A 13,329-nucleotide genomic window follows, 5' to 3' on the forward strand; every position below is an offset into this window, starting at 1 on the left:
CTTTTTTTTCTTTTTATTTTTTTTTACAGGGAGAAGCAGCTGACAAATCTGTCCCGCCTGTGCTCTTCCTGTGGTGTTACAAAATTAGAAAGTCGTTTTTCAATGAATATGAAATTACGGAAGAATAGAAACTGAACTGCCATAAATAGCACTGAGCTCTCTGGAGCCTCAAAGAAGAGGCTGTTCTGCTGGGACGTGCCAGGCCTGGAACACAGGTTTTCCTTGTTCATACAAGATTCTGCAGCAGCTGGTGTGCTGGAAGAGCCAAACTTCCAGATCAGCCTGTGCTGTGAACTTGGGGCAAAGGGGAGATAGCAATGGGCTGCAAGGGGCTGAAAGAGATCTGAGTCCTTCAGCCCACCTGGCTCAAGAGAACAATGGTCTTCTAAGGACAGATGTAGTAGGGTAAAAACCAGGCTTGCAATTAAAGTTCAGAACAGGGAAATTACCTGAGTTCCCTAGAGTATTAATTCCTGTATTGCCTCAGGAGGAATAAATCCCAGTTCTTCCTTTCACGCGGTACAGCTTGGTCTCCAGTGCCCTTGTCATGATTGCCAGTGGGTTTTTGCTTCAGGGATAGTGGCAGCTGATGCAACAGAGCACCTGCTTGTAGATTGTCTGCTACTCCCCAAAACAGCATTTTAGTGCCCTGTTTGAGCTGTTTGGCTCAAAATGCAGCTGAGGAAGCAACACGCACTGATGGGTTAGTGCCCAGCTCAGCTGAAACCCGTCCATGGTTACAACCCAACACCAAGAAGAGCAAATCATGGGCAACTTTGGTTTGATGTGACTTCCCAGAGGCATCAGCCAAAAAATGATGTTCAAACTGAGCCCAAACACACATGAAACAACTGTAGAAGCCCCTTACGTGCATTCTTCTGGAGAATCAAGACTCTATCCTATCTCTCTGTTTGCTCTCTGGAGGGACAACATCTCAGCTTGAAATTTGGACCTGCTTTCTCCCTCCTGGCTGCATCATGGCTTTGTGTAGCCCCTGCTTGTCTTTCAGCATTGGAAATGAGGATGGTCATTAAAATCCAGTGGCCTTCAAAAGACCCTCAAATTGAACCCTAACTTTGTTTTAAATAAAGGGTAAGTTGAAGGCTTTTGTCTCGTGTACCGCATGCCAGATTTTAAATGGGAACTTTATTAAAGAATTGACAGGAGTGGGACCTGTGTCTTTCAGCCTCATCATGGGAGAATTGCTGCCATAAAGCTTAGTTTTTAAACTACGCCACAGTAAGCAACTTTAAATGCTGTCAGTGTTTTTAGTATATGGATATGTGCAAAAACATTTGCTTAACTCAGGAACACATGGTGAAGTCGTTAATCACTTTTAGGTGCCTGTAAGCCTCTGTGCATTGCACTGTTTAATTGCTATTTCAGTTTGGAGTCTATGAATGGTGCAGAAATAAAAGTTCTGTGGAGCCAGAACAGACGACCACAATGCAAGAGGTTTCAGTACAGTTTCTCCAAGGAACAGTAGCCAAGATCTGGGGGTAAAAACGCCCTGCCAAAATAATCAGCTGAAGTAAGTAACTCAAGAAGGAGCTGGGCAGGTTTCCAGAGCTGCAGGGTATGAGGTAAAGCTATTAACAGGATTTTTGGTTTTAAGATAATGAGAGATTGGTTAGCGACTGGGATTTCCTGGACACACAGAGCTTAGGAAATGCTAGAAACATGATGTGGATGTCTTGCTTGGGTGTCCTGGGGACCAAGGCTGGTGTTCACCACCAGCCTCCCCTGTCCTAGCACTCACAAAATTCTCTGCAGGAGGAGGTGCCTTGTATTGGGGTCCATGGCATGCTGCTCTCTGGCTGAGGGAAAGATGAACTCTCCTGTCTGCCCCACCTGCCCACTTCACAACCATGGAGCACTGGCTGGTGCTCTGCACCCAGAGGAGGAAGGGGTCACCTGCAAGGCAGAATATCTTTTGGGTGATCTCGTCATATTCACTATTCTAATTAATTGGACAAAGGATTTGTTTCTTTTCAGGGACAAAATGCACAAAAAAACCAGCCAGTGACAATGACAGCATAATTCTAACTTCTGGGGTTTTAATATCAAACTCTGTCTTTGCATTCAGAGGGGCTGGAGAGAAATTTTTGATTTTAAAGTGTTTCCAATAGAATTGTGCTAAAAAGATGGAGGAACACACAAAAATCTATCAGTTACTGACTGTGGAGTCTAAGTCTGGACAGACCCAGAGACAGGTTAGTGTGTGCTGGCACTCTGCTGGATCTTGGAGGAGGGATTAATCATCTTGTTGAGCTTCTTGTTTGTCTGTGTCCTTAGGTTCCTTCTGCTTTTCTGCATGGTGGGGGCTGGAGCTGAGCTGCTCAAATCTGACCTCGAGGGCTGCCATCCTGCTGCCCTTTTGTGCCTGGTGAGCCCTGAGCAATGGGAGACAATATGTTTGCCACATCAAACTGGAGAGAAAAGTTATCCCCTCAAAATCCTCTGATTGCTCTTGCCTTATTCTTTTTTTTTTTTTTAATATGCATGAGGTACACATGGCATAAATTAATAGATCCCATCAACCTGAATGCAAAGAGTCATCTTCATGTGGGTGTGCAAGGTGGAGCTGGACCTTCCCCAAAGCACTTTTTTGCAGTCAGGTTGTGCCCAAACTGGTATGTAGGTAGCACTGCATCTGGCTGCGCAAGGGTTAGTGCAATGGTAGGATGTGTCCCTTTGCGTTCAGTTTTCTTCATAAGCAAATGATCCCTGTGAATATTGGTGTACTTTACAGTAATCATCAAGAGATCGAATAAATAGAAATAAAATAGCTTTTCAGAAAAATAAGGTTGAACTGCACTACCAGCTGTGTCTTCGCAAACACTACAGCATCTGAGCTAAAACCAAATAATGTTCAAACCCTAACTATATTAATGGACCAGTTAATTTTATTTTTCCTCTTCAGGGAGAGTGTGTTTCATCTTGGTGCCTATTAGTGTTAACCAAGGCTCCATGACTAATGCAAAGACATTGGGAGTTTCAGTTACTAGAAATACTCAAATATTTGTATGTGCTAGCCCTTGTTAAATTAAAATTGTCTTAATCACGCATTTGTTGCAAGAATCTTAATTCAGACCTTGACCTAACCTAATCCTGTACCATAACACTTTAATGCTCTCTGAGAAAGCCCCTGCCTATTTCTTTTTTTCCCTACCCTTCCCTGTATGAGGCGTGCAAATGTGCTTGTATAGCCTTCTCTACACAAGGACAAGGCTGGCTGATTAGCAGCCTCAAGAAAATATCTCAAATAACAAGGTTAAAAACAATTAATTCTCCCCACTTGCAGTGAACCTACTCAAAAAAAGGAGATAAGAAATGTGAAGAAATGTTATATGACATGAGCTGTACCTTAAAGCAGTGGAGGACAAGGTTAGCAGCTACGTCACTAGTTAGGGATGTGTGTGGTTCAGCACGTTAGCTGGATGGAAATGAGCATCACTGCCTGGAAAGAAGTGAAGTGGCGATTCAGGTCTGGAAACTGGCCCCTTACAGCATAGGTACAGGTCTATCCAGAACTCTGGAGGCTAAGAAAAATTTAACAGCCAAATGAAGGACACTTACCTAGTTTTGGACAGAGTGTGAAACTTGAATAATTCAAAGGGGGTTGTTTTATATTTTTCAAAACCCAGGAGAAGTCGGATTCCTGTTTTGAGAAAGATGATTAAACTCTGACATTCACTGCCGTGCCAGCCTGAGTTTCCCACATTCACACACATGCTTTTCTTAGAAGAAATCATCCAGAGAAACAATGTGCCTTTTGTTAAAAGCAGACAGTTGAGTTAAATAATGCTGCTTTCAGACTCCTCCACGGTAATGGAAAAAGCTTTGTGACCTTTTAGGTTGCCATCTGCCATCATCTCAAGTTAGGCTGGGCTTTGCAGGCTGCAGAATGACAGACAGGGTGCCCCGTGCCCTCTGAAGAGGTGCTTTTCGTTTCTGCAGTACACGCTGAGGACGTTTCAGCTGAAAGCACAGGGCAACACTACTCTGCTAAGCCCTGGCCTTGAACGGTGAGAGCTGACAGGGAAGAGCTGCTGGGTGGGATGAAGAGACACCAAGTCTGGAGTCAGACACCTACTTGGAGCTGCTCTCCACAACGCTCAAGAGGATTAAATAGAGACAGAAAGAGCTCTTTTAGGGTCTCTTCTGTCTCTTGTTTGTGCCTGGGCACATTTATTCTTGACTACTTCATAGAATCATAGATTATCTCAAGTTGGAAGAGACCCATAAGGATTATTGAGTCCAAGTCCTTGCTGGACTACCTAAAAGTAAACCACATGACTAAAAGCATTGTCCAGTCACTCACTGAACTCTGACAGACCTTTTGCTCTGACCACTTCCCTGGAGACACTGTTCCAGTGACCAACCACCCTCTCAGTGAAAAACATTTTCCTAATGTCCTATCTGGACTTTCCCTAAGCAACTTCATTCCATTTCCTTGTGTCATCAGAGAGAGAGCAGCACCTCCTCCACTGCCCCCCTTGAGGAAATCATAGGCTATGATGAGGTCACCCATCAGCCTTCTCTTCACCAAGCTGAACTAAACAAGCGACCTCAGCCCCTCCTCTTGCCCTTGAGAGCTTCCACCACCTTGGCTGCCCTCCTCTGTACACAGTCTACTAGTCTGATGTCCTTCTTATATTGAGGTACCCAAAACTACGCACAAAGCTCAAGGTGGGGCTGCTCCACTGCGGTTTAGAGAGGGACGATCACCTCCATTGACTTGCTAGCAATGCTAAATTTGATGCACCCCAGGACCCAGCTGGCGCTTTTGGCTGCCAAGGCACACTGATGGCTCATATTCAACTTGCCATAAACCCAGATCCTAAGATCTCTTTCCTCAGGCCAATCTCCAGCCTCTCATCTCCCAGTCTGTCTGCATAACAAGGACTATCTTGTCCCAGGAGAAGAATCTGGCACTTGCTCTTGTTAAACTCCATACAGCTGGTGACTGCTGAGCTCTCTAGTGTGTCCAGATCTCTCTGTAAGGCCTCTCTGCCCTCAGATGACAGCTCACATCTACTTTGGCGTGCGCCTCCCCACTATGGGCATGCTTGCCAGTCTTTGGCTGCCTGGATGCCCAGACCTTGTACTGTTAAGTCTGTGCTGAAACGAAAATATGGTCCTTAAGCCATGGTCTTATAGTAAATATATTGATGAGTGCAAGGTCTTGGTTTTCCTCCGGCATCTGGTTTGCTTTCTTGGAACCATGATACGTCAAAATTGAGTTGTGTCAGAAAACTAGGGGAGTGAGGAGGATTACAGCAGGTGTGTCATAGAATCATAGAATAATTTGGGTTGGAAGGGATATTCCACTAGATCAGGTTGCTCAAAGCAGCACCCTCAAGTTGAAGAAAATCTTCCTGATACCTAACCTATATCTCCCCTCTTTCAGCTTAAAACTGTTCCCCCTTGTCCTATCCCTGCACTCTCTGATATAAAGCCCCTCCCCATCTTTCCTGTAGTCCCCTTTAAGTACTCTAAGGCTGCTGTAAGGTCTCCCTGGAACCTTCTCTTCTCCAGGATGAACAATCCCAGCTCTCTCAGCCTGTCCTTTTATGGAAGGTGCTCCAGGCCTTGAATCATCTTCGTGGCTCTCCTTTAACAGATCCAGGTCCTTCCTGTGCTGAGGACTCCAGAGCTGGACAAAGTACTTCAAGTGATGTCTCACGAGAGTGGAGAGGTGGTATCACCTTCCTCGATCAGCTGGTCACACTGCTTTTGATACAGCCCAGGATATAGTTGGCTTTCTGAGCTCCAAGTGCAGTATCTCTAATATGATTCTGTTCATTTTGGGCACCTTACGTGACTTTTTGCTAAAGGATGTGACACAGAGAAAGAGGACCCAGAGGTTCAGTGGTCCCTGTTCACCCTCCATACAGTGAGGAACACTAAGGGTGTTGGGGATAGCAAGGAATGGAAGGGACCTGCAGAGCAGTTTCAGATAATTTGGATTGAAAAAAATGTATGGCCGTTTTGGTACATCAAATCTCTGCTGCATTTCCTGCTGCTGAATGCAGAGTTTGCAGGCTTTTCAATAAAATGGACTTTGGGCTTTCCCATGAGCCAGAAGCAGTGAATTAGAGTGGCAGAATCCTGAGCAGACACAACCCACAACCTGGGGAAGGAAAGGGCAGGAGAGGAGTAGCCAGCAAGGTCACCAGCTTGGATTGGAGGTGTGTGAGCTGCACGGGCCAGCTGAGACATGCAGATATCCTTGCTCCTGATAAATCTGTCCCTGCACTAGCAGGAATTGGGGATGAGTCAGTGCTAAGGGTGTTCCTTTGCTAACTCTCAATATTACTAGGACAGGCATAGCTCGTACAGTGCTATGATAACAGGGAGGCACATTCCCTGCTTCAACACTTCTCTGTAAGTCATGGCAGGGGAGCATCCCTGTCCATACCCAAATGCATTTCTTTAAAAAAACCTGATATTATTTCTAATTGTTAATTTGGAAAATATAGTAGGTGACGTTAAGGGTGTCAAACAAAACCAAACTGAAATGCACATTGGTAGAGATGGCATGGACCATCATTTAGTCACAATGACAGCAAAAATATCTGGGACACTATTTCTCATATCGCTCTTCCAATAGAACACATTTTCCTAACCGAGTTATGGTATTTTTGGACTTTTTCCAAACCACTATCTGCATGTAATATTGCCAGCTTTCTCAGAGAGCCTGGCCAGAGAAGTTAACATAAAATACTCATTTAATGATTTGAAATGAAAAGGCTGTTGCTAAGAAGGGGTTTGTATCAAGTCCTAGTATAAAAAGCACTTCTTTTTTCCCCCAATATTGATGGGATGTATTTAGTTCATGGGCACCTAATGAATGCTTTCATCTTCACTAGGAGACTCCAGGAACTTTAAAATTTTGGCTTTCACTAGAAGGAACTAACTAGTGTGCATTTAAAAAAGAAAAAGGCTCACAAAAATTAGTATTCAGGGAATGTACAGGTTTTAGTGCAGGCTGTTTGTCTGATGATGTTAACAAGCCCCAGTTCATCCTGAACACATGCCTGGGATAGGGAAGGAATTTATTTTCTTCCTATTACTGATGAGGATGCTTAGGCATTGAGTTAAAGGGCTGAAGTCACAGGGACCATAATAGCTTTGATGTGGCGCTGACTTTAGAAGCAGAGATCTGTCTCTGAGCCTACTCTCCCTGGGTGACGATGGGTTTGTATTGCATGGTCTCTGCAGCGAGTCTTGGCCATGATGTGACACCTCCCTCCTGCTCTGCAGGCTGAACGTGCCTCCTCTGCTGAGCCTCTCCCGGTACTGGGATGTGGCTTTTATTGTTGGCAATTTTAATGCTGTAGCCCTGCCTGGCAGATCTTCCCAGTCCTGCTCCTTCATCTGCAAGTTTCCACATCTTTCCTGCCTATGCTTGCATTGGTGCTCAAGACAAGCCAGTTCAGGAAGCTGAGCAGGTTGAAAATGGGGAATTTGTCTTTTATTCCTTTTCCTGCTCTCTTCCCTTACATTTGTTCTTGATCTGGGGTACCTCTGGTGCCAGATGACACCCAGCTGGTAGGGATCTGCAGCATCCGGCAGCTGGGGGCAGGGTTTGGTTTCCAGCCCTACCTGGCTTTGCACAGCCCAGTCTGCCCATAGCAAAACTTTCTGTGGTGGCTGGGTAATTCAGGGTCAAAACTGGAAATGTTTTCTACATGTCTAGCCATCAATATTCTTACTGTGATTATTTTTTTCTCAAATACAATTTTCCACAGGTGTAGTGTGCAATAGCCAACATACCACAATTACTTTTTTTTATTGTCCTAGTATTTTAATATTTTTTGTAATATATATATTTAAAAAATCTTAACTATATAGATAAAGAAAACCTCTCTTATTCTTGCATCTCTTACCTGTGCTCTCAACTAGGCATCGGCATTCTTTTTTTGGGTTGGTTTTTCACTTATCATATAATGTCTCAGTCTCCTGTTACTTTCTTGTTTGCTGGAACATGACATCAGTATATTTGATCAGTGATTAGGTTCTTCAGTCTTAACTTTATTAGGCTAATGGACGAGGTCTAGCACAACATTCACAATCACGTTTGGCACCTAGTGTCAGTAAAATAAAGAAGTGGGGTGGAAAAAAACCCCACAGATGGACTCCAAGATTATGAGACCCTCTTAGCTTTCCTTGTACTTCATGCTAACCCATCTCGTTTACATGTCGCTGCGTGAGGCTGCTTATGTCTCTAAGCATTGGATGTGCTTTGCCCTGACTGAAATCACTCCTGCCTGAGCTTTCTGTATTTTTTTTTGCACCTCAGTAAATAATAATCCTAAATGACGTTGTACTGTTACTAGTCAGAGAGTGAGCACGAACACACTGTATATAAACAGAGCTAGATCAATATCTGCTTTACAACAGGCAGTTAAAATTACTGCTGCTGATTTGACTAATGCGATTAAAGTGTTAGCAATAGATCAGAACCCACCCCAATCAGCAGCTCTATCCATTCACTGAAACTGTGCCTTTTCATAAAAACCGGTGAGTGTAGAAGTCCCTTAATAAATTGTGAGAACAGATGAAAAATATCGTAACATGCTTTCAGCAGGAATGAGTGACATACAACGCTGGTGCATGCATTGCAATGAGAGCAGTCACTGCTGTTGCAGTTGGTTAAATAAAGCCACATCACTCTTAAGCATTTTGCTAATTAAAAATAAATACATATTAAGAAGCTCTGCAAGTTCCAGGGACATGAAGGAAGAGTATTTGCTGAATTTCTGAGCAGTGAAATAACACTGCCAGTCTTTGCAAGACAGGAAAAAGCACTGCTGCTTTGATTTCCCTGTGGCAGGGACAGAAATTAAAGCAGGTGAGAGATGCACAGCCTGGATAAAACTTTGCCCTGAACTGTTACAATTTAGAGAGATGCTGCCAGGTCAAATACACCCTGCAATGAAGCATTGTTAAAAACAAAACCCAACCCCCCCCCCCCCCACAAATGAGAAAAAAAGTTCATTCAATTCTTCTCCCTTTCTCTACAAACCTACTGAGATCTGCTTCCAGCCTCTCCCAGCCACTCTCCTGCCTAGGCCTGGCCCCAGAGGTGGCTGTATCCTGCAGGACCACGAAACATGAACTGAAACACAACAGACATCTCCTGAAACAAATTAGAAAAACAAAAAGTGCAGAAAGGTAATTTTAAATAGTCTGACATGAAATACAATTTGCAGAGATAATAAAACAAAAGGTTTAAAGTTAGATTTATCTCAGAGTTTACCTTAAATAATGTATATTTTTATAATAAATATAACAGTATTATATAAATACAACTGCATGTAAATCCAATGTGAGAAAGTTTATCCACTCAAGTACTCTACAAAGTGTACAGAATATTTGGTAATTAACTGTAATAAAATGCTTATTTTTTGAAAGACTACTTGCAATTAAAGCAGAGGTGCTGAAGGAATTCCCATATAAAACCATATTTACTAATATACATTAATATGCCAGTTCTTTATTCCATTTAGTATCTCATCATATGTTTAGAGGACCAAGATATTTATATTTTGAAGCGTACTTCCCCATAGTAGCTGTGTCCATGTGCATGTGCGTGTACATGTGTTTGTCCCAGACAGGGATAAGCTTCCCAACATTCTCCTCCCAATTCCCTTCTCTCCAAACAGGAATTGCATCTTCAAACTCTTTGTTTTCAGATATATAGTTATCATAACAATACTAACAAGCCTTTGAAAAACGTCTTCCGTCCTCTCTTGCCATAAAGAGTCCTGAAGCTGGAAAGACTTCAAAACATCCTAAATATGCGACATTTTTGATGCCTTGGAAAGATTTTTTTGTTACAGAACTGATGGAGCAGAGAATGACCACCAGAAACTACGTAATTTAAAACACCCATGGTTGTATTTAACAAGATCAAATTTAATTTGCCACCTCCTCTCCAAGTACACCAGTCACAGTGAGGTTTGAGCAACTGTGGGATTAAGAGAAATATTAGAAGTGAAGTATTGCAGTTCCCTCACATTTTTGTATGTACTCTCCCTTGACTTTCTTTCTACTCAGTTACCCACAAATTAATACCAGCAGAGATCAGCGATGATGCACTCTCCTGCTTAGTTAAACACACTTCCAATTCTTCGAGTATTCCTGTGCTCCTACAAGACATCAATGCTTCAGTAGATAAAGAGCGATCATCGCCTTATGGGACAAGGCAAACAGCAGCTGATGAATTATAAAATAAGTCTTTATAACTACCCTGGATATTAAATATACCCCAACAGAGATATCTTGCTAAAATAAAAAATAGATATTTTTCCTCTTCCTTTATAAAAAAGAACTTATTTTCTCATGACACGAACTTTCCTCCAGTTTCATCTTCAAAAGACCAAAGCAGAACAAATCACAGAAGCGCTTGAGCAAAGCGTTAGTAACTTCTTTGTCTCCTGACCAAAAAGGCACCTCCAGACGCTGAGGCCATCCCAGGGATTCTGCGCAATGGGACAGCATCATTGGTCATGCAAAGGAGACACAGCAGTAGCTCCCTCCTTGGAAACAGTGGCTGTTGGTTTCTTAAAACCATTTTGACCCTTTCCCCTTACTTTTCATAGACCGAATTGAAAGAATCTATTTTTGGGCTTTTTTCTTCTTAACAGCTACTTTCTCTAGGTTTGACAACTCTGAACACCGTGCCCGATCAGATAATGAATGTTTACATGTCACGGTCAGTGTTTCCAAACTGCTCCATTGTTCCCAGCATCCAACAGTGAAGCCCCGATGCTCGTCAGGACACGAAAGCCACAGCGGAGGAAGGAAGGGTTTCCTGCCTGACAAGAGCAGTCCTGTTTAAATCAGAGAGGCAGTTTGCTACCTATTCAAACATATGCACACAAACCACTGAAACAGATTGCCTGGCTCTGCCTTGCATAATATTATGAAATCCCAGTGAACCATGTTTACAGGGTGAGATGATACCATAATGTTGGCAGCACAGCAGGCAGAGGAATGATCACAAACTGTCCTTTATTTATTTGTCCCTCTGGAAAGAACATTTGCTCTGTTGCCATTCTGTGATTTACCTCCACCCCACTGCAATTCTTTGAATGTGCTAAGTCAGTTGAGAGTTTGGGTGAAATTTTACAGCTTGGCTGCCACGCAGATTTGTGTTGGTTTCCTGATTAGAAAATAGCATTTATTAATAACTGTATTTATCCTCAGCTTTAGGGTTCATATCTCCAGCGGGAATGGGCTTCTTCTTTGAATTCATGCACCGTGACATCAGTGATGCTTAGGCACTTGACAACATGGTAGATGTGAAGATTTGCTGCAGAATCTGGGGGATCTCTTTGGTATCCATGGCGATAAAAGACCGACCTGCTGGTAGCATCCTCTGCAGCCTAAGGAGCAAAATGAGGGACAAAACACAATCACCATTTCAAATAATCTTCCCTACCATAAGCCTGGGTTCCTTAAGAAAGGATCTTTTTCCTTTTGAATACCTTGCCAATCCATGCTGTTCACATCACTGTCACCATGCAATTAAAGGCTTGGGAAAGCAGCAGTGGGAGGAAACACTGAGAGCAGCTAAGTCACAAAGGTCCTTTCAGCACAAAAATCAAGACTGTTTCTAGAGATTTCTATTCATATCCTCTCTATGATACACAAAAAGTCTGTTTTGAACAAGGTACCAGTGACCTCAAGAGGTATTACTACAACTGCTTTTCCGAGAGCAGCTAGAGATTTACTCTGAAACCGAAGATATTTAGTTACTCTAAATAGATACCATGAACCCACAGCTCCTTCAGTTCAACTCTGCTAGTGATTCTAAATGTGCTCTTTGTGTCTCCTCTAAGAGATCACAGCAGATTACATGGAAAGAAATCTTTCTGCCAATATTAGCCTGACACATTTTTATTCACAGCTTAACCCCCCTTCAAAAAGCTAAATAAGACGCATGTTACAAACTCCACCTCCCTCAAGTCCAGTCAGCAGGCTAGGAATTTATTTTTTCACTGCTTTTTAAAGGAATTTATGTTCCACACCATTTGTCCAATGCTAAATTAAGTCTTAATTTTAAAGTGAGCTTTTAAAAAGCTGCAACAGAGAATTCCCTTCTCCTTCCCCCACAGCATTTATAGGAAGGCTTTGTGTAATTCTTCACTTCCACATACACAGAAATGCATTTCTGTGACAGCATTGTGTGCGTTTTCCATACCCAGTGAACTAGGCAATTATAAGGTCTCCTCTTGCACAGCAGGATATGGTCAATGCTTTTTTCTTAACTCCTAGCAGAAGTAAAAGGACTTTTTGTAATTATAATCTTTCAGAACGGATTATGTTTTTCATTCATAATGCAGCTCTGATATACAGACCTGCAGACATGACTAACACTGGCTGTGCAGCTGTATCTTTCAACTCTTTTCTGATTAAAACTATGCACTGAGGGCCAGTTCCCTTTGAGCTTTCTCTCATTCTACTCTAGCTGAAGTCTCAAAGAGAAGCAGAAAAGGCACTGTTGATATTCATGGCTATACCAGCTTTTTACTGCATGTGCTCGTCCTCGGTGGATATGGAATACCACCTGGGACAGAATTTCCTTATTTTTCCCTGCGCCCAAACAATTTAAAGTAAAATTACGTAGCAGCACTAAAAATGGACATATTGGCTCAGACTCTCCAAAGACTGTAGGTCTCTGGACAAGGGGAGTATCTGAGTCAAATTTTGGTAGTTTTAAAGACCATTAAACTCCATCTTCTCTTGCTTTAATCTCTCCTTTTACACCCATGTGCATTCAAACTCCATGCTGGGCAAAGGCAAAGGCACCACGTTGCCATCATGATTATGCAGGGATATTACATAGAGGGATAGCACACACCCTCCAGGGGCAGGATGGCTTTAGGTGCTCCCTTTGAATGCTTGGAATGCTCTGGACTAGCTGACCATAATGGCAAAGACCCACAAACCAGTCCCCTTCTTGACACAGGTTGAAGTTCCAGTGCCTGAGAGTGGGTAGGCACTGGCACAGGTTGCTCAGAGAAGTTGTAGCTGCCCCATCCCTGGAGGTGTTCAAGGCCAGGTTGGATGGGGCCTTGGGCAGCCTGGTTTAGTAGGAGGTGTCCCTGCCCATGGCAGGGGGGTCGGAAATAGATGATCTTTAAGGTCCCTTTCAACCCAAACTATTCTATGATTCTATGAAGTGACAGTACATAAAAAAACCCTAGAATGATGGATGAAAACCTGGATATGAGCTGACAGTGCAAGCTTGTGGCCCAGAAAGCCAATTTTATCCTGGGTTGCATCAGAAGAAATGTGACCAGCAGACTAAGG

At 43.0% G+C, this 13,329-nt stretch overlaps 1 protein-coding gene across 1 annotated transcript in view; it reads right to left on the reverse strand.

Moving 5' to 3' along the window:
* Positions 1–2,037: 2,037 nt before the first annotated feature.
* Positions 2,038–13,329, reverse strand: part of VWA8 (von Willebrand factor A domain containing 8) — a 202,253-nt gene continuing 190,961 nt past the window's right edge. Inside the window, exons 45-48 of the mRNA XM_069880696.1 lie at positions 7,896–11,399; positions 3,580–3,661; positions 3,367–3,460; positions 2,038–2,393 (exon numbers count right to left, since the gene is read on the reverse strand). Coding sequence (XP_069736797.1) covers positions 11,291–11,399 — 109 coding nt within the window. The 3' untranslated portion in view covers positions 2,038–2,393; positions 3,367–3,460; positions 3,580–3,661; positions 7,896–11,290. The remainder of the gene's footprint in view (positions 2,394–3,366; positions 3,461–3,579; positions 3,662–7,895; positions 11,400–13,329) is intronic.

Source organism: Phaenicophaeus curvirostris, chromosome 1 (assembly GCF_032191515.1).
Source record: "Phaenicophaeus curvirostris isolate KB17595 chromosome 1, BPBGC_Pcur_1.0, whole genome shotgun sequence".
NCBI classification, from domain to species: Eukaryota; Metazoa; Chordata; class Aves; order Cuculiformes; family Cuculidae; genus Phaenicophaeus; species Phaenicophaeus curvirostris.